This window comes from Syngnathus typhle, linkage group LG2, assembly GCF_033458585.1.
Source record: "Syngnathus typhle isolate RoL2023-S1 ecotype Sweden linkage group LG2, RoL_Styp_1.0, whole genome shotgun sequence".
Lineage (NCBI taxonomy): Eukaryota > Metazoa > Chordata > Actinopteri > Syngnathiformes > Syngnathidae > Syngnathus > Syngnathus typhle.
Genome location: NC_083739.1, coordinates 8,660,901 through 8,688,855, shown reverse-complemented (window position 1 = coordinate 8,688,855; position 27,955 = coordinate 8,660,901). Strand labels below are relative to the sequence as shown.

At 42.5% G+C, this 27,955-nt stretch overlaps 2 protein-coding genes across 4 annotated transcripts in view; one reads left to right on the top strand and one right to left on the bottom strand.

Moving 5' to 3' along the window:
* Nucleotides 1-12,392, bottom strand: part of nkain4 (sodium/potassium transporting ATPase interacting 4) — a 29,833-nt gene extending 17,441 nt beyond the window's left edge. The window contains exons 1-3 of one of the 2 annotated variants that reach the window (XM_061272436.1): nt 12,089-12,392; nt 3,738-3,875; nt 1,664-1,744 (exon numbers count right to left, since the gene is read on the bottom strand). In XM_061272436.1, the coding sequence (XP_061128420.1) occupies nt 1,664-1,744; nt 3,738-3,875; nt 12,089-12,142 (273 nt within the window). In that variant the 5' untranslated portion in view covers nt 12,143-12,392. The other variant, XM_061272437.1, reaches the window with a different exon arrangement.
* A 3,495-nt stretch (nt 12,393-15,887) lies between these two features.
* LOC133150016 (uncharacterized) overlaps nt 15,888-27,955 on the top strand; it is a 30,608-nt gene continuing 18,540 nt past the window's right edge. The window contains exon 1 of one of the 2 annotated variants that reach the window (XM_061272285.1): nt 15,888-16,193. The gene's annotated coding sequence lies outside the window, so the exon portion shown is untranslated. The remainder of the gene's footprint in view (nt 16,194-27,955) is intronic. The other variant, XM_061272283.1, reaches the window with a different exon arrangement.

Here is a 27,955-nt window from a genome sequence, read left to right as displayed (position 1 = left end):
GATAGGATCAATAGGAGGTGACGGACCATGCGCCATATGACCTCCCCCCTGCTTCAAGGCTCTGACTTGCTTAATACAACACACACACGCGCCTTCAAACTGTCCTGTCAAGGTTGTGCAAGGAGGGTCTGACTGAATTAGCCGCCACTGTCTCATGATATAATGTGTCAGGGGTTTCAAATAAAGCTGTGTGTTAAGTGTACGTGTGTGTACCAAGTGTTTGTGTGTCCATGCTCCATTAGCCAACTCTACTCCTGGCCACCATATGCGAGGCTGGGAGCCCAGGCTGGCTCCATCTGTTGGGTTAATGCCCAGCCTCACTCCTGAGCAGCTGGCCCCTAAGCGCTCCATTGTACAGCACACACAAAAACACATTCATAAGAGACGCACGTCGTGGAGTGAAGAGATACGTGATGGATGGGAGGTCCATCACACAATGGCAGATCTACCAGTGCTTGAAAAAGGTGATTGTGAAATTCATTTTGGATGTCTGAGAAAGTGTGAGATTGGCTGCTTGTATTAACTATTCTCAACGGTCAGGCAGACAATTGGGCAAAAAACACATCGAGGTGAGGAAGGGGTGGAGATTATGTTATTTGGGAGGAGAGGGTGAAAAGTGGGACGGGGAAATATTTCAGCAAATATTAGGGGGATAGACGTGTTGAGGACACGGATGACTGTTTATATACTACAATGGTTATAAAAAGTTGACACTCATGTTTAAAAGCCAGGTTTGAACTCAATATTATTTTTGGGAAAAATCTGATACATGATATACACGTGTGTGTGTGTGTGTGGGTGTGTGCATGCATGCATGTGTGTACACATATACACACATAAGAATGTAGTTGCACAAGTGTGCACACGTTGATGGAGTGCATCACATTTATGTTGAAAAAAGAATGTTTCGCGGTCATAAAAAATTGACAACACTCAATTATGCCTTTTAAAGTTTACAACACCTCTGTCGCAACGTGTCACCTAAAACGCGACAAATAAAAATGTGGAGAGATTATAAGAGGACATAAAACTAAATGCTTGTCTTTGCACTTGAATCCCCAGAGAGGACAGAGCTGAGCACAAATTCTCTTCTGTCATTAACAGCATTTGAACCTGTCCCTTAGTTTTATAGCTTTGACTTCCCAACTGAACACTGTATATCTTGGGTTATCTGCTTATAGGTAGAAATTTGCCGATGTTTTTTCAGCATTTGTGCGGCGTCTAGCGACCTTTTGAGCGCCAGACCAGCAGAAACAAATAGATGTAGCCAAAAGTTGCTGTGTCTAGCTTGTCTAGAAATATTACTGCTAAGAATAATTGAATCAGAACTGTTTGACCAAACTTAAGATGTTGGATCATTTCTCTCTTAAGGTTTCAAACATAACACATACAACAGATGACAGACACTAGCCAGTCACAACCCAATGATTACTCAAAGGTTATTACGAAATCCAAAAGAAAAAGAATTGTATCCATTTTTCTGCCTTTGCAAGCGTAAGAATTAAAAGTAAAGTTTCAGCACATCACGTGTACTGAGCTAATATTTTGCTTATCTAAATAAGTTGGATGTTTGACAACCATCTTAAAATGTTAGGAAGAAATCAAGGTGTAAGAATCATTATACTGTGCCAGTCCGTGTACTTGTCAATGCTAAAAGTCTCACCTTGGACAAGCCTCCTACATCCAGGTAAAAGCAGATGATGAAGACATTCCAGGCCACCCAGAGAGCCACCCAAACTGCGTACTGAAGGGAGGACATCAGTGTTACATGCACAAATAAACAGCCTTAATTTTTATAGACACCATCAAAACACGATACAATATTGTTACTATTGTTTCAAATTTTTAATTCATCTACTATGTTTCCCTCGATTGATACACTATCGTTAGAAATACCTCAAGGAACAAGAGAAATTAAAGTTCTCAACGTGACTTCAACAAACTCTTTTGACTCATTCTGTGTGATGTGTTAATAATGTGTCAGAGGAAATGTAGACAGATAAACAGTGCTTTGGTGAAAACATACCGTACACATTGAATCATGAAAATGTCCTGACTTGTTTAACTCCCTATTCTGCGTCAAACAACTTCCTCTTCTTATCATGCGTATTTCTTTCCCAGAAAAGCATTCCTAGTCATCTTCCATGTAGGTCACATCTGTAAACTAATTTTCATCTGATTTACAAAGGTTTTAATCCTGTGACTAAGAAGGACGTGTTTTAAGTATTTTAAGCCTAATTGTGACGTAGACATTACAATTGTTTGCTTTATAGTAGCAGCTGTTGAATGTCTATAGAAATTTAAATGAGTTATCAAAACAATGTGGCTTTGAATATTTACTCCCTTCCCTATCCTCCCAGTGAATCTGTGCATGGTTATTACAGTGATGATTTGTGCACCAAGAATGACCTTCGCTGTCCAGAATTGTGATGAGCCCCCCCCAGCCCCACCCACGCCTAGCCCACTTATATTAATTAATTTGACCAAATTACCACAGATACCATGACTGAAGGGTGTTGCAAAATAATACACTAGAGAGGACAACATTTGATGATGGAAACACTATGTGTCAATTGTCGTATAATGCAAGGTGAAAATAAACTAAAACTAACAAGGGCAAAAATTGCTGACTGTCTGCATGTGCACAATAGAGACAAGGTTAAAGGAAAACTTGGCATATGTACCAAAATAAAAGGGCTGCTTTGACATTTTTGTTTAATTCATTCCGTGACAACATTTGTGACTATAAACAATCAAATCACTTTCCCCAGTTATTTTCTTTTCTTTTTAATTGAGGGACCCAAATTACTTTAGGACTCATTTAACTCCTAGACGCATAATTGCTGATATGGGGTTGGGAAAATTAGGAAGATTTTTGTCATCGGTGTATCTGCTCCCTACTACAGCAGTCTGCAGCCTGGTACGAGTCTCGGGACAGCTCGATACTGCAGACCATGATGAGTAACTAGTTTTGAAATCAGGGACTGGTAGAAACCAGAAACCTGGTAGAAATTTTTCAAAAAGATGAATCTCCATCTCTTTTAGTGAAGACAATTTATAATGTTAGTATTGACACACAAATTGGATGCAGAATTTGTCATATGATTACACTGCGGGCCAAATTCGGCCCACGGGCCACAATTTGACACCACTGCCCTAAACAGTAATTGCGGAAGACTTAAGGTTTATCTACATCATAAGTTTTCTAACTATGGAATTAATGAGGTTTTTTTTCAATCCAAATTAAGTCATTGATTCCCAAACTCCAGTTATCTCGTATTTAATGATAGAACCGTTGATCGCAGTCCTTCTCAAATAGTGGGGGTGTGGTGCAATGCCAACGGGGCATCGCGTGTAAATCCAGGGAACATGTTAATTACGATACAATAATATGTAGATTTTATAGACAAAGGATAGGATTTAAAGTCCTTGAGGAAAGTTGGGGGTCAGGAACTATTTTCTTCTTCCTCATAAAAGAAAATAATTGAGAAGCACTGGATGATGGTGTCATCTATGTGTTAACTCACTTATTTTTTTTTTTATCCATCTGACACAGATGTGTAATGCAGTTGTTCACAGAGTATCAAGCCTGGGAAGAATTATAATGAGGTATAATAGCCAGCAGACAGAATACTGATTAGAATAAGCCCACAAGGAAGAATTTTATCCAATTAGTTTGTTCAAATAGTCCAGATTAACTGGGATATGTGAATATGCTGTCAGTTACAAGAACTCACCACCACAATGTAGCGCGGTCGGTACTGGATGGTGCCAAAGAGGCCGAGGATGACGATGATGATGTGGAAAAAATTGGCTAGGATGGGCACCCACTGGTAACCCAGGAAGTCAAAGACCTGCCGTTCTAGAGCCAAAACCTGCAAAGCAATATGAAGAACGGAGAAACACATTAGATTTAATAGCATAATGCATTTCCTGCACCTGGGAATATTTTGGGTTTGGGAAGGCACACACACACCCACACACACACGCTGTTATTGTCTGATCGACTGAAAACCATTTCTACTCAGGCTCACGGCAACTGGCCGACAATTCAACACTGAGCCAATCTGGCGGAGTGGCTTGAGTGATTCTCCTCCAACAGTGGGAGCGCCCCAAAGGCACAGACTTGAAGTTGAATAAAATAAACAATGGCAGATGTATTGATTCATCTACTACTGAGCTAAAGAGAAGCTCACCATTTCCTCTTCCTGCCAGCAGCCTCTTAGAAGCATAAAACTTCATGGGAAGTGAGACAAATATATCGCCACAGGGATCTTAGGCGTTTAATAACCTACAAGCTGGCATACATTGTTTTCACATGCATGAACAGCATGCCCACATACAAGTAATCTAAATCCACTACAGTGAGTGCAAAACATTCGAAGCTCCCATGACATACTCCATTCGCACATTTTTGCATTTAATATTTTGTATCATTTACATCATTTCACACTGTCCCAAAACTCTACCCAATCTCCTTGGAGGCAGAGCAAAGCAATTTGAAAGCTCATGACAGCAGGGATTTGCTGTTTGCATCAAGTCAAAACTGCGGGTGAAGAACGTAAACCATTTAATTAGGATTCCATCTCCCTTTTGATTCCATTGCACTGCCAATTTGTGTGTACACCCATGTGTGTGTTTGTGAGAGCCTGAAACGACGTGTTTGAGTTTGTGTTGACATGTCATTTTCAGCCACACACTTGAAGATGGATGGGGAGGGGAGGGAAGGAACTTCACCCCACTGACACCATCGCATGAGTAGCACACACACATATTCTACACAATCGAGCAGGCTCCTCTTACTAAAATGGAAATGTTACCAGGCAACCCAATGAGACCTTGTGACAGACAGGGGGACATTATCAAATAGAGTGTGATAATTAAGAGTGAACGGTCCTCCGCATAGAAAGCGAGAGCAATAAATTCTCAGACGCAGTGGGTAGTGACAACGAACAAAGTGAGGGACCGCCACAATGAGAATGAAAATCGTGGAGCTGCTCACCCCAGTATAATAGTTTCCACTCTACTGACAAGGACAAAATGGGCTGATCGGAATTGAAAAGTTAGGAGAAAATGTATGCAACGGACAAAGCAAGACAACTCATAGATTGTAGGTTAACAAAGAATAACTGAGCGCCATCTTTCTTAATAAGTTCTGTCTATCGGCTGGATGAAGAGCCGGCTTCCAACATCTTCGTGTGGATTATGTAGGTCAGCAGACAAGGTGCAACTAGGATCCTAAGGAATGATGTATTCACACTGGGAGCTTTTAATTGAATTAAAGCCGCAACTGACAATTATTTGAATAATCGATTAATCTGTTGATTATTTTATTAGTTTTAATTTCCATCGCTGTAGTCAAAACCAGGGTGTTATTTTGAATTGACGGGGCATATGGGATAAAACACAAACATTAATTAATTAGGATTCATTGATCACTTTTGTAAAAGCAGATGTTTACAACTAATTTATTTGGATTCAACGCAATAACAAAAAGTCTGCTTTCATGGAGTACTAAAGAAATCAAAAGATATCTACTGTTGAGAGGCTGAAATTTTGAGGATTCAGAAAGCAGCTAATCGATTTAGCAAAAAAAAATCATCGATTAATTTGATAATTGATTAGTTGTTGGTTCAATCATTACACCTCTAAATTGAATATTTATTCACATCAAAATAAGTCATTCATTCAGAGTCATCAGTGTGGAAAAATATGAAGGCTACAAACAGATTTTCGAGCTAACAAAACTAGAACTTGAAGGTGCACGCAAAAAAAGCCATTCAAAGTGCCGATTTAAATGAAAGAAAAATTCATTAGCTTGTTTTGGTCTGTTTGTCTGGAATAGTGTACAAAGATTGAAAAGATTGGTTGTGACATATAAAAGTATACAGGCATGAGAGAGGTGTGCATGCATGCCAAATTCTCCTCTCAATGCTGTCGTAAGACTCTCAGATCGCCACTAACTCAATAGTCCATCTAGATGACGGCAATCAATCTCGGGGAGAGAACAATCTCACTCACGCACCATCCTTCATGTCCGTATGGCTAACATCTCTGAGGAAGCAGATTACCAGGGAGTGGGGTGGAATTTGATCATCGACACTCTTCCATGAGTTGTAAGCCGGCAACAAAGTGGCCCGTAAAAGCCTACGGATGGATCGCCTGATCGTGCACAAATGACTCCCTGGAGGCAGGCAAGTTCTTGCCGTTTTAGTTTGGGTGTGCATGATGAGGATTGTCACCCACACATTGCATTCCTCCTGTAAATACTTCACTTGAACACTACTTAGTAAATCAACTGGACTGTCCGGCTGATCGCGGCTCGTTCTTATCATTACTTGTATTGCTTTGAACCAACTCTGAGGATGCACTGATGGATTCCTCCAAATGATGCCATCATTTTTATGGATCGCTGGATCACTCAGGTATATTTGTGTACGTAGTCCTCCGAGGCAAATACGTGGTGTCTTCTTTCTGTATTTTGTTTCAGGTATCAATTCAGACAGATATGAGAACATCATGCATCATTTGACAGCAAAGACTATCCGGTTTTTATAAGCCTATCATTCTCTTACCCAAAGCTTCCCATTTGACATTGTTCACGTAAGGCTAGGTAAAAGCTCTTCAGGCTTCAAGTAGATGATTATGATGCTCAACAACCTGAAGCGTAAATAGTTGAAGCAGTGTGACACTCATAAAGCTTCTCAAACTGCCGCTGAACAGCAACTGGGGACAGAAAATGATCTATTTATTTATTTCTAAGTGACAACTGTGCAACGCGGTATCAGTGTCAAGTAGTGAGTCATGATCAAGGGAATAATATGCTTGGAAAAAATTGCAAATGTTGACGGCCTTCCCGTCGGTCCAAACAATGTCCGTGGTAACTTCCTGTTTGCCAAATCGGTTTTATTTTCAAAAATGATTGATTGAACCAAACAATTTTCTTTTTTGTTTATTTAACAGTCATTTTATGTAGAAGTGGCAGAGGTCAGAGGTTGCTGCACCGAGAGAAGGAATATAGCTGGAATCTGACACCAAAAGACGCAACGTAATGCTTTTATTTTATCACCACATATTATTTGACAGATCAAACGTGGTAGTTATTCTCAAAGTGCTGGATAAACCCGCACAAAACAGTGATCAAATGAAAGCAGCCTGTCAATCTCTCTTGTGAATCTTGGCTAAAATCAAAATCGTAAAGTGCCACCCGACTCACCCCAATTAACAGGCAGCAATTTCAAATTCTCATTATGGCTTGCAGCAGCTGCTACACTCCAGCCGAGTTGGTCAATGAGTGTTTTTATCCACTACCTCATGATGTTAACAATTTAATGGAATTAAAAATAGATCTGCATTGTTTGAGTACACATCATGGAAACACATATGATAAGTACACACTCTCAATGAAACATGGCTGAATGCCCGCATCATTGGTTGATAGAAGGAGGATGAACGTTATCCCTCCCATCAACAGAGTAGAATCTGTCAAGGTTGCTGATGCTCCCAAAGCAATTTCTGTGATGCCACCCTGGAACAAATGACACTCCACAACACCCGTTGAAATGGAAAAAGACAAATGGGCTTGCAAACGGGTTGAGTTTTATCTTCATTATAAAGGAAAATTGCGGTGTCATTGATGTGGAACACAAACACGCGCACACACATATTCAACCTTGTGAATGGACGTCCACAATCTGGATTTCCCCAGTAAAAGTCATCAAAATTAATAGCCTGGTAAATTGATGACGTTAAAAATGTAAATGGTCATCTCAAGAGTGGTAGAGACAAAGAGATGGCATTGTCCAAGAACACAAACGTTATTAGGATTATGACAAAGCTGAAAGAGGCCTGAAGCCCAGAAAGACCACCACCATCTTTGCACATTAGTCGACCAGTAAGCAGCTGAGAATTTTCAAACCAATACCGGCAGTTTTCATTGTCAATCACACGTTTCAAAGTTGTGACAAACACATTTTTTCCCCCAGTATCTTGCCATTATTCCCGTTTTTATCACGGCTAGCCACGCTTCAAAACCACACCATCAGCAATGTGGATAAGCTACGCGAGTGTTGCAATTTAATTCAGTCAGTAAAAAGTAATTGCATGTAATTAATAGCTTTATCTTTTATTTTTTTAAGTGATAATGGACCAAAAACAAAGTCAGTATGTTATTCAAAGAATTTTTGTTTTTAATTTATTAGATTTTTTTTTTCTCCTGATTATTGGAATCGTCATCGGACTAAAAAAAAACATCCATACTATCGGGCCCCAAGCACCATCAAATTGATACAAAACGAATGTACCGTTAATGCATACATTCTGTCATAATCATTCACGTATTAGTATAAAATAAAGGAATGTTTTGGAATACCAAATTTCTTGGGGTTCAGGAACGGCTTGTTTTTGTGCCATATAAGTATAAAAAAAAAAACACAATCAAAACCTGTGTTCTTCATACGCTGGTAATCCTGAGCTTCACCCGGAAATGGGCTCAGAGTCTTCCGAATATTCTACAACATTCTAAATAGCAAGAAAGCTCTAACACCCATGACACATTTCTTATCTGTTTGGATCATTTCAATGGGTCTGCTGTATATCTGTATTCTATATAAAATGCTATGAATCACTGTCCAGAAGATAAATATTGTGTAAACTCAATGGTGGCAAAGCAATAATGTTCTCATTTGCAAAGGCCTGCTTACTAAATCCAACTGACAGCAAAGTTTAGCTAGTCACCATTGTGGACAGAGCATAATGTAGATGCCAGCATACTCGCAAATGAGCGGAGTGGCTGGAGAAACAAAACATTGACCGACATCCAAAATTCCTGATGAATATTCGGCGTCAATTATGAACGTTCTATTGAGCAAAAGAATTAGCAGCAGAAGCACGTTGGGTTGTGTGAGGCGGGGGAGATAACGCAGCCTAAACCCCTTGTAATGTGTGGGAGATGGCAACAAGCCAAAAGGATAACGTCTAGCCTTTAGAGACAATGCTATTCAGGATCTTCCTCATTGGGGGAAAACTTTCTTGGAAGCACTTGAGCTGAACCCTCCCAGAGGTTTTCACTACAAACTCAATTTAGCTGCTGTTTGTCATCCAAAAATTGAGGGAAAAGTGGACTGTCTGACGATTACCTAAGACTTTCTTGGGTTGCCTCGGGAACACGTACACCTGCTTGTCAGAAATCAAATAATGTGCCATATGGTGTATTTTTGCATTTCATTCATGCTCTCAAAATGTGTTTGAAGCAGTAGTTCCTCTTCTTTTAAAAAAGACTTGTCTTTTCACTCATTTTAGGCCATTCACTGAAAATTGGATTACACTGCGAAGTCTGTAGAGGTTTCTTTGAAGCTGCATCAATCTGAATAGGGGTGTGTTTGAAATATCAATACCTAGTTAAATATTAATATTGTATTGACACTAGGGGGCGCAACAGTGCCAATGACTCACATGAGAAGGAAGCACCTGAATGTGGAAAACAAAATATTTTTTTTTATCAATTGATGACATTTGCACATTTTCCATGACATATGAGTAGACAGCACAATATACTGAAAACCTTCCATGACAAAGGCAAAGGGAAGCTTTATCAATCCTTACAGACTGACCATTATCTCCACTCAACCAATGTCATAGCAACTCACTGACATTCGCAGTGCAATGCATCCTGATTGAGTTCCTAATACCAACGTTTTTATGCCAGGTCATCTTTAGTTCAACTGTTAGGATAAAAAGAGCTCCTCTGAGGACAAACAAATCATTAAGCAGCCCGAGCTACCCGGCCCCTATCTGGGTTGATTTGGGATTCTGCAAGGATCCAGTCCTGTTGTTTGGAATAGCTAAGCTGACGAGCGAACGGAGGCTTCTCGATCAATATAGCCTCATTATCAGCTGGCTTCCGTCGTGGAGAGTAGGGTCCCCCGCGCTAGGCCAGCTGATGGAAAAAAAAAGTGCAGCGCAATTCAATTAGACGATGCCTGAGATGGCGAAAGAGGTTTGATCAAAGCTCTCAGCTCTCAGATAATTAGCACAAGGGGTGCTTCACAGGAGCTATTTTTTCATCTGAGCGGCCGTCTATGTTGTTTCGTTAATGTTACTTGAGCCTGTAATGGTCTGGGAATAACCTGGTTCATTGCCAATGCATAGGTTTCCTCAAAGGGAGAGTGGGGCCCCCATACTTGCACGGATATTCACGCAGGTAACTCAACCTGGTCACTTTTAAAAAGGGCACACAAGGTTTAACGCGACCCCTTATTGTAGTTTGAACTCATCAAAAATTTATAAGCGTGCACATGCGTTTTAGCAGACAGGAAGTGTCAGGTCATCTAGAAATAGTGCCTTAGGGGAAATGAAGCCGTTTCCTGGAGTCTTTGGGGACTTTTTAGGCAGCTCGCTGACAGTTTCATAAACCTTTTAACAAATGCTCCTCTCTAATGAGGTCTGATGTCTAGGAGGGAAGAGGGTGAAGAGGGATCAGGTGTGTCCTTAAATCGGGGGTAGGCAAGTCCGGTCCTGGAGAACTGCCGTCCTATCTTTTTTAGAAGTTTCCCTCCTTCACACACCTAATTGAAACGATTGCACTGTCTGATAAACACACATGTACCGTCATAACATCGGATCCTGTTGGGAAACATTTATGGGGGTGTTTTCGGTGGATTCAGCATGTTGAATCGGTGTCGGAACGTTGCAACATTTTATCACACTGACGAGTTGTTCGCAAGCGATTCGGCGCACAGGGCAAGAACAGGAAGTGATGAATGCGGAGAAACAGTAAGTGTTGGAAAGCCTTGAGAATTTTGCTCATTTTACACATCGTCAACCTCCACATTTTGACGTACAATGTCTGTCTGGATAAAAATATAGCAGAATTGTTTACATTTTTATATCCCACCCCAACAAAGAGCTTTCTGAATGTTTTTTTTCTAATCATGAGAAATGATGACTACCACCGCTGATGGTGTGGAAGGGTATTACATTTCACGGGTGAGCAGAAGGTAAGGATGGTTAATGTCCCTGTCTGTCCGCTACACTGTATTTTCATCATTTTTTCCAGCGCGACTCCCAACATTCAGTCCGACGCAACAGGGGGTCGGCATCAGTCGCCCGAAGGCCATTTGTTTTGAAATCAGAGACCAGTTAAACCGTTCAAATATTTTAAAAAGATGAAAAAATTCTAGAGTTATTCTCTATTTTATAAAGTGTCATTCGTAATTTGAGTATTGACATGAGGCTGATGCAAAATCGGGGGCCACGTAAAATGACCGTATTTGGCCCCGGGGACTTGACTTTGACACCTAGGCCTTTAAACTGTGTGATTGTAGTGATTGGGTGCACTATAGAGGAAAGAGCCACCATCCTTGCTTTTTTTTTACCCCAGTGTGTCACACTGTGACAAGCTTTAAGGTTTCTTCTCAACGGCCCATCCGTCTTAATGTGCCAATTCAAGTGCAGCATGGCGCAAAGGATGAAAGCCACCATGACAACATATAAACAGGGTGAATGGCTGCAAATGCAGCCATCAACGTTGCCCCCGTTTGACCTGGTAAGTGAAGACGAGATTGTCTTCACCACTTGCTAGGGCTGCACGATATTGGAAAAACATGCAATATGGTTCTTGAATACAATCACAATATCATTGTTCTCCCCTTCCTACTCCAGTTTCCTCCCGTGTTTCCAAAAAAACATGCATGGCACTCCGAATTGCCCATGAGAGTGAGTGCGAATGGTTATCTGGCACCCAGTCAGGGTGCCCCCCACCTACTGCCCGAATCCGCACGGTTGGGCTCAGGCGCGCCCGCGACCCTCGTGAGAATGAACAGTTAATAGATGTGAATGGATGACTTGACAACATGTCACCATCGAAACAATTCAACTGGATCACAGTAAAAAGTTAATGTCGCATCTTTTTGTAATTGTTCTTATAGCTTCCAACTTGACAGTTAAGTTTGCTTGTCATCAAACACAAAGGGTAAAGTAAGCTATGAAAGATCATCAAGGTTTCAACGGCAACTTTAAAGGCATAGTGATTATCATTCGAAAAGGCAGAGATGTCACTCTATTAATACAACAAATAATCTCCACTTACCAACTGTAAGGTACAAATAAAAATGAGCGTGCACCGGCCGCTGCAGCAGCCCATCGTGTCTGTCCGCAGTGACGAACTCTGATCCGGGAGAGAAACACTTTAAAAAGCTGGTCCAAGGAGCTTCAAATATAGCGAGCAAATTCAGTCTTGATGGAGAAAGCGGGTTCTTGTGTCTCGTTTTTTCCCCCTCAACCTAGTCGTTTTTGAGCAGAGAACACGACAGCGTCACGCTTGGTGTTTCTGTTCGGCTTGCTGAGGTGACTGGCTGCCTGGGAGACGACGCTGGTGGGCTGCTAGGTGAAGGAGGAGGGGCTGCATGGTGTTGGTGAAGCAATCAACCCGGAGGCTGGATTGTAATTAGGAGCGTCAATTTGCGATTCCACCATCTTCCATCAGAACATTTAGAAAAAATGCTAAAATGGACAAATAATGTTGCAGTGATCGCTTATATTTGAGTGCTTAAATGTGCAAGGACAAAAAGTTATTCAATTGCCTAATGTCTCAATTTGGGGGATGGAAAAGAGGCGCCATCCCGTGGTCATAAAATGAAACACAAGTTTTCGTGGTTCTTTAATCACGCAATCACATACAGTGAAAATGCAATAAAAAAAATAAAATAAACAACTGTCTGTCTGTCTGTCTCAAATAAAGAGAAAGAGACGTGGCAAAAATACACGAGCAATTGTTTCTGACCCATAAAGAACCCTGAAAAGAGCTCACAGATTTGGGACTGCCTAATTGCACGGAAACCCTGATAGCAAATGTCAACATGTGGTGAATCTTTCTAATATAAAGAAGAATTGTTTTTTTTTTAGTTCCTGGAGCTTTCTTTCATGAGTCCATTTCATCTTTTAATTCAAGTACTGCATGAAATGAAGTTGATCATTGCTAGTTACTCAAAACACAGTTGAATGATGATGGTCGTGTGCAGTGTCACGTTCTACGTACTACGTATTACTAGTGACTTGCATTTGAAAGTAATGTTTCTTTACAATGTTATTGCTTTTTTAAGAAAATTGGGGGATTTATTATTTTATTGATTTCAGCCTTTAAAAATAAAATGCAAAATTTGCAAAAATACTGTAGCTGGTAAAATTGCGGTCCAGTATAATTCAGAATAATGGAAACAATAAGAGCAGCAATTGCCCTCCCCACCCTGCACTCAGTTCATAGAGGAAGGACCCACCTCTTCTCAGCTTGATAAATGTTTTACGCCTCTCCGGCCTGAGCCAGTGCACTTCTTATCTGCATCTATTTGCACTCAGGAGGAGCTAGTACCAGTTACTCAAAGTAGGTGTTGTTAAAACTGAGTTCACACACTACAAATGAGCAGCATGACTAGGTTGAATAATGGACCAGCAGGAAATGAAAATGTGCACCTCATGAATCCATTTATAAACACTGCAAGTTGGTTGTTTACACTGCAATTGTTTTCCTTGAGTTGTGTTTCCGGTAGTGCATTGGACTACAAAATTGACTTCCCTTGAGCTGTAGATGTGGACTTTTGTTTGCTATTATATTAATTTATTTAGAAGAATATAATTTACAGCAGCTAAAAGGCACACACCCCTGTCTTAATGCCAGGTCAAACAACTCAAAGCTTTTTTTCCACCACTAATATGACTTATAACCAGTACAATTTAACTAAAAGAAACATATTTTCAAGAGGGAAGTAAAAATGAACAACTAGTATAATGTTAGTGCACAAATGTGCACACCCTATAGGTGGTGATGTGGCTTGTTAGTTAGTTAGTTAGTTAGTCAGTCAGTCAGTCAGTCAGTCAGTCAGTTAGTCAGTTAGTCAGTTAGTCAGTTAGTCAGTTAGTTAGTTAGTTAGTTAGTTAGTTAGTTAGTTAGTTAGTTAGTTAGTTAGTTAGTTAGGAAGTGTGTAGACCTTTTCTAGCCACTGTGTACATTTTCTACATTCGAGTAGATTCCATATCCTGTGAAGCCTCACTAAGCACGCGACTACATTAGAGATTGCTCCCTCCTGCATATGTTATGAGAGCATTTTGTGAATGTGTGCTCTGTGTGAGTGGTTCCTGCAGTACTACTTGAAAGGTGAAGCTGAGGTCATCGTTGAAATTCCATTCAAAGCCTTGAAGTAGGCACTCATTGGGTTTATTCAGTTTGGCCAGCACCTTCTATTTGTGCAAGTATTATCGTGTGTGTGCGTGTGTGTCCACTGCTCTTCTTTCATGACAATTGTGTCCAAGTCCCCTCGCGGGGCAGTCGTTCTGCGCAAAGACGCTAATGTGAAACGACAGGTCAGCCAATGGCGCTCTGCTCTAAGGGGACCCGCATTGTGAAGGAGACCCAGCAGTCTGGCTCTGAGATGGACAATAATAGAAAAGAGACCTCAAAAGGATCAGCTTTTTCCCCTTTTTTGGGGCATATAGTGCGGTTACTTTTCAGTACTCGGTAGGTTAATTTGGCCTCACAGGAAGACTATATATATATATCTTCCTATGAGGCCAGCACCTTCTATTTGTGCAATTTATAGTATTACATTTTATATATATATGTATATGGGGCAGCTCGGTGGGGCACTTGGGTAGCACGTCCGCCTCACAGTTAGGAGGGTGCGGGTTCGATTCCACCTCCGGCCCTCCCTGTGTGGCGTTTGCATGTTCTCCCCGGGCCCGCGTGGGTTTTCTCCGGGGCACTCCGGTTTCCTCCCACATCCCAAAAACATGCTTGGTAGGCCGATTGAACACTCCGCATTGTCCTTAGGTGTGAGTGCGAGTGCAAATGGTTGTTTGTCTCTGTGTGCCCTGCGATTGGGTGGCAACCGGTTCAGGGTGTCCCCCACCTACTGCCCGATTACGGCTGGGATAGGCTCCAGCACGCCCGCGACCCCAGTGGGGACTAAGCGGTACAGAAAATGGATGGATGGATGGATGGATGGATGGATATATATGGACCTTGGCGGTGACCCGCTCCTCTCCAGTATTCTCTGAGTTAATAATGACATCATGCTTTTCAGTGAGCAGTCGTTGTAATGGCTCATTTTGGCCGCTTGGAGGCCAGCGTGAGTGAGGTCGATTTTCAATGAATGGATGCCTCTGGTGCTGTCAAGCCAAAACTAAGACGGCGAAAAAATACAGGATATGAGTAGCTTTCTGTCAAAATAAGCAGCAATAGTGACAAAATATTTATGTACACAAAATTTAAGTTTGTCCCAAGAATTTCGTGTTTTTGTTCCACTTTCTGTTCTGACTTCTTCTGTCTCGGCTGGAAGAAAATGCAAACTACATACAGTAAGGGCAAATTGTGTCAGTAAAGAAATTATTATTATTAATAATAATAATAATAATAATAATAATAATAATAATAATAATAATAATAATAATAATAATAATAATAATAATAATGTGGCACAGTGGGTGACTGCTTAGCACACATTGACCTCACAGTTTACCCTGCCTGCCATGATGAACATTTGGTCAAAGGAGGCAGAGCTCCATGTCAAGCATACAAACAAATAATGATGACATAAATGATTTTGTATAGTTGTCTATATGTGCTTTATGTTGGTCAAATAGATGGTGCATTTTTAAAATATTTGCTCGACGTCTGGCTGCTTATTTAATATAAATGCGATACTCCGTTTTGCTCATTTGTGCATCAAACTTTTAAATTTAATCCCTCACCGGGCTGCATTCCTACATTGTTTGTGCAAGTCCAAACTTCAACCCTTTGTTTGTATTTTGAAAGCTGTCCCCGGAAGCAAAGCGCTGTGCTTGCCACTGGTCGTCACGTGTGCTGCAAGGCTGATGGAGGCTGAGCAGGGAGGAAGGAGGCGAGCCCCTCAGCTTCCGCGTCAGCATCCCTTCAAATAGCCGCTGTCACTTGACTGCTGCACGCACAGACTGGCATTTGCAAGGCACAAAAAGGGGGATCCAAATCAGACATTTGTGCGTTAACATCAGCTTTTATGTTGCATGGTGACGGCAATGAGCGATGAGCGCTGAGAGTCGGTAAAGGAGATTTGGAGCCCTGGCAGGAAGGATAGCGATGTTCAACGCGCCTCGTCCCGGGAGAAGTCAACCCAGAAGCTGGCAGCAAGAGACGGAGATGCTCCTCTAGAGCACCGGCAGGTCGAGTGAGTACCCTTTAATGTATTTTCCGCTTGCCCGCGCTAATGACGCCTGGACTGATTTTAAACCACTCGCCCCCTCCCTGAGATCAATCAATCAATCAATCATTCAATCAATCAATCAATCAATCAATCAATCAATCAATCAATCAATCAATCAATCAATCGCTCGCTCCTCGGTTAAAGTGCATCCGTGCATTGATCAACCATGTGTGAAAGTTGTCTGACCAATTTGGAAATGGTGCACCCCCACAACCCCTTCCAACTCCACTTTCCTTTTCCGCCCCTCCCTCTTGTGCCCCCCCCCTCCCCGGCGCATTGCACGCACGACCGTTTTACATCATGCAGAGGATTGCAGCGCGAGATGTGATGAAGCTTGGGGAGAAAACTTTTGATCAAAGTCAGTGAGTCCCGCATATTACTGAGGGCCCAGCCTCAATGTGAGGCTAATTGATAAAGCTTTTGTCAGGGGGCCCTCCTATCACAGGCACTCATCGCTAATCCGCTCGTGGCCCACAGGGCGTGGATTGCCATATTATGGTGATAAGAGAGCAAGCACCAGTCATACTCAAACTGAAGCTGCTTGTTAGGAGCGGTGGTCAGAAAGACCCAAATGACCCCCGAATGTTATTTCCAGTGACTTTTCAAGTCTAAACTTTTTATGGGTGAGCATGTGTTGTTGGAAAAGATTGGCATTGTGGACAGAATTCAGATTTTAAATTACATTAAATTTGTTCTTTCATTCTATAAATTACTTTCACGTTTTAATGGGGTAAATTTCATGTTTTAATGTGGTAAAATGTACGTTGTAATGTCATCAATTTCACAATGTGGTACATTTCACGTTATAATGGCATCGATTTCACATTAGTGTCGTAAACTTCAAAAGGTTTAAGTTTGACTTACATATTCAGCAAAATAAAAGGAAGATAAAAAACGTTTTATGAAGTGTACCTATTGTATGTAATGTCATCTTACTGTGTGGCTTTTAGAGGTGCAGCCTAGTGTGTGATCTCATGATTTGCTGCAGGTGAGTCTGTGTGTGAGCATCTGGGGATGAGTTGTGGCGTACAGCAGCTCATTGCCAGTGCTCTCATTTTGGGTTTAACGGTCTCGTTAAAAAGTGCATCAGCAAGTCTGTCACATTAATAACTTTATTGCTCCGATTTTTTTTTTACTCAACTAAGTGTTGTTTCTGAAGCGTGCTCGATTTATTATCGAACTTATGAAATTTAAAGATACAAGTCGCTCGCACAATTGAATTGTTTAACCTAAGCCCCTGTGGCCACCTCTCTGATGAACGATGTGAAGAATTCCACTTTTCACATTAGCGATGAAGCTCCAGCCCCCTGCTCGGAATCCTGGGCAATAATATTCACGCCATGCAGCACACCCACACTTTGCATAGAAGGGCCTCCTGTTCCCTGCTTGTTGTAGAAAATTACGACAAGTCTCAGCCTCGAAATTCTTTGCGTGCGTTCGACATCAAGCGGGCGAGGGCAGAGTCAGCCTTTTGTTGAGGGGTAGGAAACAGTCAGATGCTCCACACAGAATTATCCCTGCCGATGTTGCACCCAAGGCGACAAGGACTGAGGTGCTCCTTTCTCTACTGTGATGCCCTGCTGTCTTCATCTCATAGATAAAGTATGCTGAGTATGAGTTAACCCCCCCCCCCTCCCTGCCCTTGCATGAATATCTCATCCCTTTCATATGACAACATGGAAAACTGTATATTCTAACAAACATCACACACACACACGTTCACCTCTTTTGTATAACAGTAGTGGTGCCTTGACATATGAGTTTAATTTATATTTATAATTAATACTTTTTTTTACTGTTCTTATATATGTAACTTTAAATATACTATAGATTGGAGTAACTTAAAAATTACCATTAATGACAATCTCTTATCTACACTGGCTGGAAACTGCAAGACACAATAACAAACGGTGAAACACTTTTACGTTGCATGAAAAAAAAACTTGCAAATTTCAAAACGCAAATTAACGAGACACAAAACATAAATAAAAGAAATATTTTGCATTTAACAGAAGCTGAAATAAATTTACAGTAAGACCTTATCGGGGACTGATAGGAAGAGACTGGAAGTGCATGGCATTTTGAGCTCCTGCTAATAGAGGTGATGTTTTTCTGTAAAGGTATTTTGTGTAAAGACCTCTACCTACAAGCTGACCTTGAAACAAAAATAACAAAAATTGCATTGGCTTCTCAAACTGTTACTTTGCAGGCCACTTGGCTTGCTGCTTTATGGGTGTGCAATGGTGAGCATAAACTGCTGCGTGTGCACCTTATCCACATCATTGTGGTATATATCAGTCAGACAGGCGTGTCCTAGCCAGAAGTGTTCGTCCAGAGCCTGAGCGAACTTTTAATGCTATGTGGAGACCAACAGGCTCATGGCAACAGAATCATGTCTGCATGAAAATCACTTCATTATTAATGCTGAGCAGAGGCCAAGGAGGCAATGCAGAGGCCAAGTGAAGAAACAGGGCTTTTCACTATACTACTGATAAATTGGTTGATGTGTGTTAGCAACAAAAAATATTCAAGAATAGTCATTTTGAAAAGAAATCAGCAAATTTACTGGTTTACAGGAACGAGAAGATGAAAGATGTATTTGCGTTGTCTCATTTGGGGACAGTCTGGAGCCCTGACATGTATCATGAGCTCAGATAGTGTCACATTGTAAAAGATATTCTGTTGCATTAGTTAGCTTGGAGTATCGTAGTACTGTAACACAGTGACTATACTGTAAATATAGTGGATATAGACACAATGTAGAATGAAAACAAATTAAAAACACAATTGTTTGTACATGTGGCGGACTGTGGGTTGACCTAGGGATTCAACCGATTTAATCCAACTTTTATTATTACCTCATGAAAACCATCAATAACAAATAAGACCACACAACTGTTTCACATACATCATTGGAAACAGTTCATATGTTTTAGGACAAAAACGAAATATTTCTATGAATTGTTACGTTCACCAGTGATACCGATTAATAAATCGCTACAGATTTTTGTAACAAGTTGCGCTCAGACCAACCAATCAGAGGACAGTAAAATGCTTATGTCATCGAGAGCCAGCTCGCTGGCCTTGGGAGGACAAACAGTCCCATTTCTAATATAGTTTCAGTTACAGCGGCCAGCACTACTGACTTTGGGCAGAATAGATTGACATGGCAGCACATAGAGGATTAAGTCGGATGTTCCAAAAATACAACACTATATAAGTACCACAAAGAGAAATATTACAAAATAAATAGAAATTAGGGAATAGAATGCTGGTAATGAATTCATCCAATTTTACTGATGTTCAAATTTAGAATAACTTATAAATAGTTAGCCTTATAAGTCATTTTTAACGTATTGTCAGAATATCAATTTTAAAAAACACCACTGGGCTTTCATTCTCAATGATTCACAGTTAACCAGGTCATGATCATTCACCAAGGTTGAATGGAGAAAACCGGACTCTTCTTGTTTGGTAAATTTGTCGGGTTTTATTTTTTGGGAGGGGAGGGGGTCTTCTGATGATATTCAACTGAGATTTGTTCAACTATGCTGTTTGGCTAAGCAAATGTAGGTCAGAGCTACTGATAGTACTTCTGCCATGGAAAAGGCCTTGCAGGCCAAATCATGTTTAAATTGAACATCCAATAAAATTCATTTTCCGCACATGATACTTTCAAGCCAGACACGATAAAAATGCTGCGGAGGGGCTAAAGCAGTCATTGGCAAGACCCCGCCCTATCTTGGCTCTTTGCTCGTTTTGCATACCCACGTGCACCATTCCAGCAGTTTTATATCTTCGATACCTCTTACGTCATCTCGGAAAAGTTAGTGAGAGTTATTGTTCGTGATTGCTACACCTACTTTAGTGTGTTATGAGCCTTTTATTCACCATGTGCTATGATAATGAATTATGTAGTCTGTCTGCAGACAGTTTGGCATTATTTGCAAATGAGCATCTGTTCTCAATTGTCTTGTCTGGATGAATGATGGGTAATTAAAAATCAACAATGAAACAACTGCACATGAATTGAAGTGGGCCAATTTTTAGGTAAATAGTTAAGACGTTTGCAGTTGCATGGCAAACGTATTTGTATCAGTCCATCATGTGCGCCTGGGGAAAGTGTCAATTGTTATTAGCTGCTGTCATGATGAACCGCCGACCGGGTGCAGCAGTAGGACAGCTGTTCTTGGAAAGATAATATGACATCATAGAAAGACTCATCATTGACATCCTTCCTATCCAGCGGCGAGCGGCTTTGACATCTTTTATCTGACCGCATCAGACCTTCCTGTTTGAAAGAAAGCCTCCGTGCGTTTTATTTGACGTGACACCCTGCGCCGTTATGCGTCGGCTTTGTGTCACCTCGTGAATATCAACTTCTCTGTCTTGCCTCGTCTTTTTGCTACCTCGGGGCTGCTAAAGAGTGAGGCCATGCTTCTGCCTCATGGAAGTAGCGACTGGGGAACAGCTGGTGGCAAATCGGAAGGCACCATTCCACTATGCGTTCAGAGGGGTGGCCTTGCTGTTTTGCAGACCAAAATTATCGTGGGGTATATTTTGCAAGTTGTATTTGTTGTTGAGCGGTGCTTGATGATGACTTAGGGTTAGACGTTCTGGGAAGGACACACCTTAGTCTATTTAAGATTACTTAATGATTGAAATTAATTGGTACCGTTCTACCTTGCGCATTTGTGTAGCCTCGTCAGGAGTTGGCCCACTTTTCACATGGGAGGTCGGTTTGTAGGTTTTAAAAGATGTTCATGCATTTGCAGTTTTGAAGCAATTTGTTCCTTGTAATTCTGTTTTATTCCCATTCCACCGCTGGCGTCCTGCGCTCCAGGCTTATCCTGTATTGCACGAGCCAAGTAATCGTCAGGTTATCGGATGTGAAAGAAAGAATCCCAATAAAGCAAACGTCTTAGCGTCAAATTATACTTGTGGTCTTTTTATTTGGTTTTCAGAGTGTACGTGAGTTGCATTGATCGCCTTGCTTGTGCAATCAAGATTCGGTGCTGCTGGAAGTAAAAGTAATTTCATTCAATGTGTGAACATCCCGCCTTCCAACATCGAAGGCGACAGGATCACGGCTCTTAGTGAACTGTACCAGGCTGTCAGTGAACAAGAGACAGCGCACCCTGACGGTTTCACCATCTTCGCTGGGGATTTTAATCATGCTAACCTGAAGTCTGTTTTTCCGAGGCTTCACCAGCATGTTAATTTTCCTACGCGTGGCAACAGCTTCCTGGACCGGGTCTACTCTTCGCATAAAGGAGCTTTCAAAGCCGCCCCCCTCCCCCATCTTGGACTTTCTGACCATATCACTGTTATGCTTTTGCCCGCATACAGACAAATGGTGAGAGCGTCCAGGCCGGTTCGCAAGCAGGTACGGGTGTGGCCTGAGGGTGCCTCTGATGCACTGCGTGACTGCTTTGGCTCTACTGACTGGGACATGTTTAGGAGGGCTGCCACTTGCGACGATCGGACAGACATTGAGGAGTATACTGACTCTGTTTCCTCCTACATCAGGAAGTGCATTGATGATGTGACTCTCTCAAAATCCATCGTCACTCGGGCTAACCGGAAGCCATGGCTGACAGGGGCTGTCTTCAGGCTGCTGAGGGCCAGGGACAAAGCCTTTAGAGCAGGGGATGAGGCTGGCTTGAGGACTGCGAGGGCCGACCTGTCCCGGGGCATCAAAGAAGCAAAGAGGGCGTTCTCGTGCAAAATTACCGCCCACTTCAAGGACAGCAGGGACGCACGGAGCCTTTGGCAAGGCATTCAGACCATCACGGATTACAAGCCCGCGCCGCAGAGCTGTGAAGGCGACGTCCGTCTGCTCAATGACCTCAACCGCTTCTTTGCTCGCTTCGACGCTCAGAACAGCACTTGCCCGCTAAAGGCCACTCCCCCTTCACACGAGCTGCCCCTGTGCCTCTCCGCCGACAGCGTGAGGAGGGCGCTTGCCGCTATCAACATCCGTAAGGCGGCGGGCCCTGACAACATCCCGGGTCGGGCGCTGAAGGACTGCGCTGGTGAGCTGACGGATGTCTTCACGGACATCTTTAACACTTCCTTGCAGCAGGCCATCGTCCCGTCGTGTTTCAAAGCTGCCACCATTGTACCTGTGCCGAAGAAACCCGCTCCGTCCTGCTTCAATGACTACCGCCCCGTAGCACTCACACCCATCATCATGAAGTGCTTTGAGCGGCTTGTCATGGAGCACGTCCGATCCGTTCTCCCCCCCACCATCGACCCCTTCCAGTTTGCGTACCGAACCAAACGGTCTTCTGAGGATGCCATCTGCTCTGCCCTCCACTCGGCCCTCACCCACCTGGAGAGGAGGGACTCGTATGTGAGATTGCTGTTTGTGGACTTCAGTTCTGCCTTCAACACCATTGTGCCACAACGCCTCATCAGCAAACTTGACGCGCTGGGCCTCAGTACCTACCTCTGCAACTGGCTACTGGACTTCCTCTGTCAGAGGCCACAGGTAGTACGTGTTGGCGACAAAATCTCCGCCAGCATCACGCTGAGCACGGGGGCCCCCCAAGGCTGCGTGCTCAGTCCGCTGCTCTTCACCCTCCTGACGCATGACTGCACTGCAACCTACAGCGACAACCGTATCGTGAAGTTTGCTGACGACACGACTCTGGTGGGTCTCATCACCAAGGGAGACGAGACTCAATACAGGCTGGAGGTTGACCTTCTGACCACGTGGTGCAGGGACAACAACCTCCTGCTGAACGTCGACAAGACCAAGGAGATTGTTGTGGACTTCCGGAAGGGTCACACCCAACACCTGCCGCTGACCATCGACGGTGCTGTGGTGGAGAGAGTGAGCAGCGCCAAGTTCCTGGGGGTGCACATCAGTGAGGATCTCTCCTGGTCCACCAACACCGCATCACTGGCAAAGAAAGCCCAGCGCCGCCTGTACTTCCTGCGGAAACTCAGGCGAGCGAGCGCTCCTCCGGCCGTCATGACTGCATTTTACCGCGGCACCATTGAGAGCGTCCTCTCCAGCTGTATTGCTGTTTGGGGTGGCGGCTGCACTGACTACAACTTGAAGGCCCTGCAGCGCATAGTGAACACGGCTGGTAAGATTGCTGGTGCTTCGCTCCCCTCCTTGAAGGACATTTACACCTCCCATCTCACCCGCAAGGCGACCACGATTGTGAGTGATGTGAGTCACCCCGCTCACTCTTTGTTCGAGCTTCTGCCCTCTGGGAAGAGGTACAGAAGCCTGCGCTCCCGCACGACCAGACTCTCAAACAGCTTCGTACACCAGGCTGTTAGGATCCTGAACTCGCTCCCCCGTTCTGCGTAGCGTCTTGTACTTTTACTGTCTGAACTGTCTGTATGCACACTGGCTCTTATTTGTTGTGTTATCTGTTTATTTATTATTTATTATTACTCTTATTATTTATTGTTTGTGCCTTTTTGTTTATGATGTTTTTTACTTTTGCGCTATGCTTGCTGGCTCCGTTTTGCTCCTCTTATTTATTGTGTTATCTGATTATTTATTATTTATTCATCACTCTTACTATTGATTGTTTGAATTTTTTGCCTTCTTGTTTTATATTGTGTCGCGTACTTGTATGTCTATCGTGTGATGTGTCTCGTCACCGTGGGATAGAGAAAAACGTAATTTCGGTCTCTTTGTGTGTTGTGACGTGGAGAGATTGACAATAAAGCTGACTTTGACTTTGACTTTGACTTTGACTTTGAAGTCTTCATGTTCAATACATTCAGATTTGCCACAGAGGCAGTTGTGAGTATAGCGACTCAAATTTGCAGGGATTTAAATATTCTTGTTTATATAGGGCAAGAGTGCCTTCCGGCTGCTGTTCAGCGGAGAAGCTTAAATACACCTTTGTTTTTGGCTCCTTTTTATTTGTTTGGTTTGTTACTTGGAGTGAGGAAGGGCAATCTGGAAATACTTCAATGTGCACATTTGAACCATTTGCACTGTTGAGTGGTGTGTTTCAGAATGAGGAGATGAAATAATTATCAGTCTTGCCAACAGGAAGGCGGGTACCCTGATGCGTTGTGCGGCAAAATAAGTTGGGCTGCTCTGCCATATGAATTCATTTGCATGTGGTGCCCTGGTTTCGTACCAGTTCTGCTGTTAACATTAATGAGGAGCATGTTCGTCTACAGGAATGTCTCAGCAGCAGCACCAGCAGCAGCAGCAGGCAGGCAAGTCCCCCTTTGCACAGGAGTGCTGCTAATCAATTTTTCTGACTGTCACAGAGGTGTACGGGATGAAGAGGACAGCAGTGTTCATGCTGACTGCTGTGTTTATTTATTCATTAACAGGCGGTCTGTGTTCTCTCAGAGGACTCTTTGCACCCACATACGCTATCACTCGGGTCTCAGGGTGGCGAAGTGCATCCACCTCTTCTCTTTTTGCAAGTGAGCGTGCGGGGGGGGGATGCCGAAAGTTGCAGGAAGGGTGGAGTCGACGTCTCCCCCAGAGAGGCGCGTTGTGTATCGATTGGTTTAGTAAGAGAATCTGCCGTCTTTTAGATGTGCTTCTTAATAAGAGTTGGTTGCTGAAAGTGGGATCACATCAACTGAACTCCACCCCAGAGGCCGCCTTGGTCTTGAAGGACTAGTTCACAGCGTATCAAAACATCCGCTTGAAGACGGTTGACAACATTTCATGAAAGGACTTGGGTCACACTCTATATGTTCTCTACGTGATCTAGTTTGGTTTTTAGACCAAGCTAAGAACATACCGTTTTTTTCCATGTATAATGCGCAAAATTTAACTAATTTATTGTCCTAAAATCTGGGGTGCACATTATACATGGGTACAAAAAAATAAAATAAAAAAAAATTCTCAATGCAAAAAAAGTCTCAATGCAATAGTTTACTTGATGAACTGTGACTGGGGCTGCGAGGATTGTTTTTTTTTGAATAATTTGAAAATTTGAATAATCCTGCGATTATGTTACTGCACTCACACATACCACTCAGGGTAGAAATGAGTTGGTGTGATGGCAGAAAGACTATTCAGATAGTAGATAGACTAATCAACAGCATATTTGATTTAGAAAAATATTCCAAAGCTACAACCATAAGTGTTCCTGTCCATTCATCTTATTTTCTGTTCTTCTGAGTAGCTTTTTCTCTGGATCTCTGAAAGAAGTCAGGGTTTTGTGAAACAAGCCATCTGGCGTGTCAGGTTAAGTGTCATACGCGTCACGTGTGAGCTTGCAACCCCAGCGGTCTCATCTATTTGTTTCCGCCTAAATTTTAGCATGCAGCACAGCAGCAACATCACACAAACTGACTCTTCAGATCCTGTAGTGAGTCGGTAGTCTTGTCACAGTGTGGATATTGTGGGGTTTTTTTTTTTTCCATCCCCTGCACGCTACCATAACTGTCAATCACAGTGGTGTGCCGAAAGCCTGCTTCAGAGGAGCACTGAGCTATTTTGGGAGGAAGCAGATTGTGTTAAGTCGGAAAGCAAAGTGACACAACTGGGGTGGAGATTTCTTGGTGCCTCAAAACTTTGAAATAGCTTTATTTAGTACTTCCCTCCCATGGCACCTTGCGGATTTGCACCTCACACCTTCTATCAGATAATGCTTGCGAGGAGACAAGTGCAACAAAATGCCATTCAACAAATTAAAATCCGTACGTAGTACATCCGATGCATACTGACTAACTGAAAATATTTTTAAAAACTACAAAAATGCCAAGCAAGCGTGTCATTGAGAAAATATCACCGTCTATTTTTATCTGTGTTTGATGTGTTTTTAAATATATGCATCACACAGAAGAGCTGAGATCCCAAGTGGATTGGTTTTGTTGTGCTGTGCTCACACCTGCCCAACGAAAGCACCTGCTGTGTTTGTCGCTACATTAAGTCATTTGATCAAGAACAAGATAAGCTCTGTCGACATGCTAGCTGTCACCGAATCGACGCTAACCCAATTACGGAACCCTGCGCTAAACTAATTAATAGGGTCTTGTACTATGTATTAACACGTTAAGACCGGACGCATACACGCACATGTTTTCAGACACACATGCGGACACGCATCTTATGATATCAATGTCATTTGCTCCATTGGTAGTCAGCAAGTGTGCGGCACTGATATAATATTGCTCACTTGCCAAATTCTACTGAGCCTTCCTTATGCTCTGCTGAAATGAAATCATGAAATATAATTTTCAATGCAATCTGTTGTATATTTATCGTTCATCTGAAGAAAGAATATGACTCTTCATGAGCCGTGTTAAAGGAGCCATACATCAACCTTTTGGAGCTTTTAGCCATGTTCAAATGCTAATTCCTCACCAATAACAAAGTGGTGTTTGCTTTGTTTTGTTTTGTGAGTGGTCGAATGTGTGCACAGGTAAAATAAACTAAAGTGCTCAGGAGGGTGAAGGTGGATACAAAAAGGGCGGCTGTTCAAAAGTGAGGTTTCGTAATGTAAAAAATGTGTCCAATATAAATCACTGCATGACATTTTCCACCATTGCCCCTAAAACCTGTCCAACTAATTTGAAAACATTTTTTTTATCGTATTTCATTAGGGTTCCTAAAATGTTGGAAACAGTTTTGCTTGGTGCAAAGCAATTTTGAGCATGTTCAAAATTGCTTAACAACAAGAAAAACTCTTGACGACTATTAAAAAAGATGGCGAATGTCTAGCAAACATCTTTGTGACTGTTTGCGACCGTGAACGAACCTTGATAGAAAATCAACATTCAGGCCTCGTGCAAACCCTCGCTAACCTTCACTGCTCAGCGAGATACAGGCTTTACAGGTCACAATAAAGCTGTAAAGAGCTTTGAAAATATTTTTCTATATCTATTTGTTTCTATCACAAAACCAGGGGTGTGCAGACTTTTTATAACCACTGCAGGAGGTTAGAAAGACAGCGCGACTCACCTAACTAGGAGCCTACATGTTTGATTAAGCTGAAACCCGCACCGCTCTTTCACCCATCTCCGTGTATCTACGTGTGTATCGCAGTCGCAGAGAGCTTGAGCACCATCTCAGACGTGCACGTCGGTTACCATTTTAGAATTTACCCCAGGTAATGGTTTTTCCATAAGCCGCCATTGTTGACGATGACCGGCCTTTTATGCCTGAATCAAATCGATGGCGGAGCAGGGGAGCTTCATGGCGTCTGCACAGCCACGATAAGGCTCCACCTTTCACATGGAAATGGAATAGTAGGGTATTAGACAGCACATTGGATAGCAGAGGCCGCTGAAAATGTGGTAGCGAGGCAGTTTAGGGGTGTGTCTCATTTCCACTGAATAGCTTAGCGTTCGCACAGTGCTTGAGGTTGGTCCTGGTTGGAAATGGGCACACCTAACGGGCATCTTTGTTTCGTTTTGAGGCACAGACTTAAAAGCAAGCTTGCAAGTGCAGAAAGCGACCCGTCGGAAACCATCACTGTGGTGTAACTGTCAACCTACACCATTTGTATTCCTTTAAAATGCATTTGAGAAATATCTTTCCGGTCCAGTTTGTTTTTATCAATGTGTGTAAGCATGAGAAAGTGAGTCACAAACCCTAAAGATGAGGGAAAGAGCACCGTCGAAAATGGTTGTGCAGACTGTCGAGGTGTTTCAATTGGCTCCTAACACTTTTCCTCTGGGAAATATGGGCAGCAGAAGCACATGCTGATAGAAGTGTCACAGACTGTCAGTCCTGGACGTGTACTTTTTATTTATTTATTTATTTTGCTCGGTGCGAG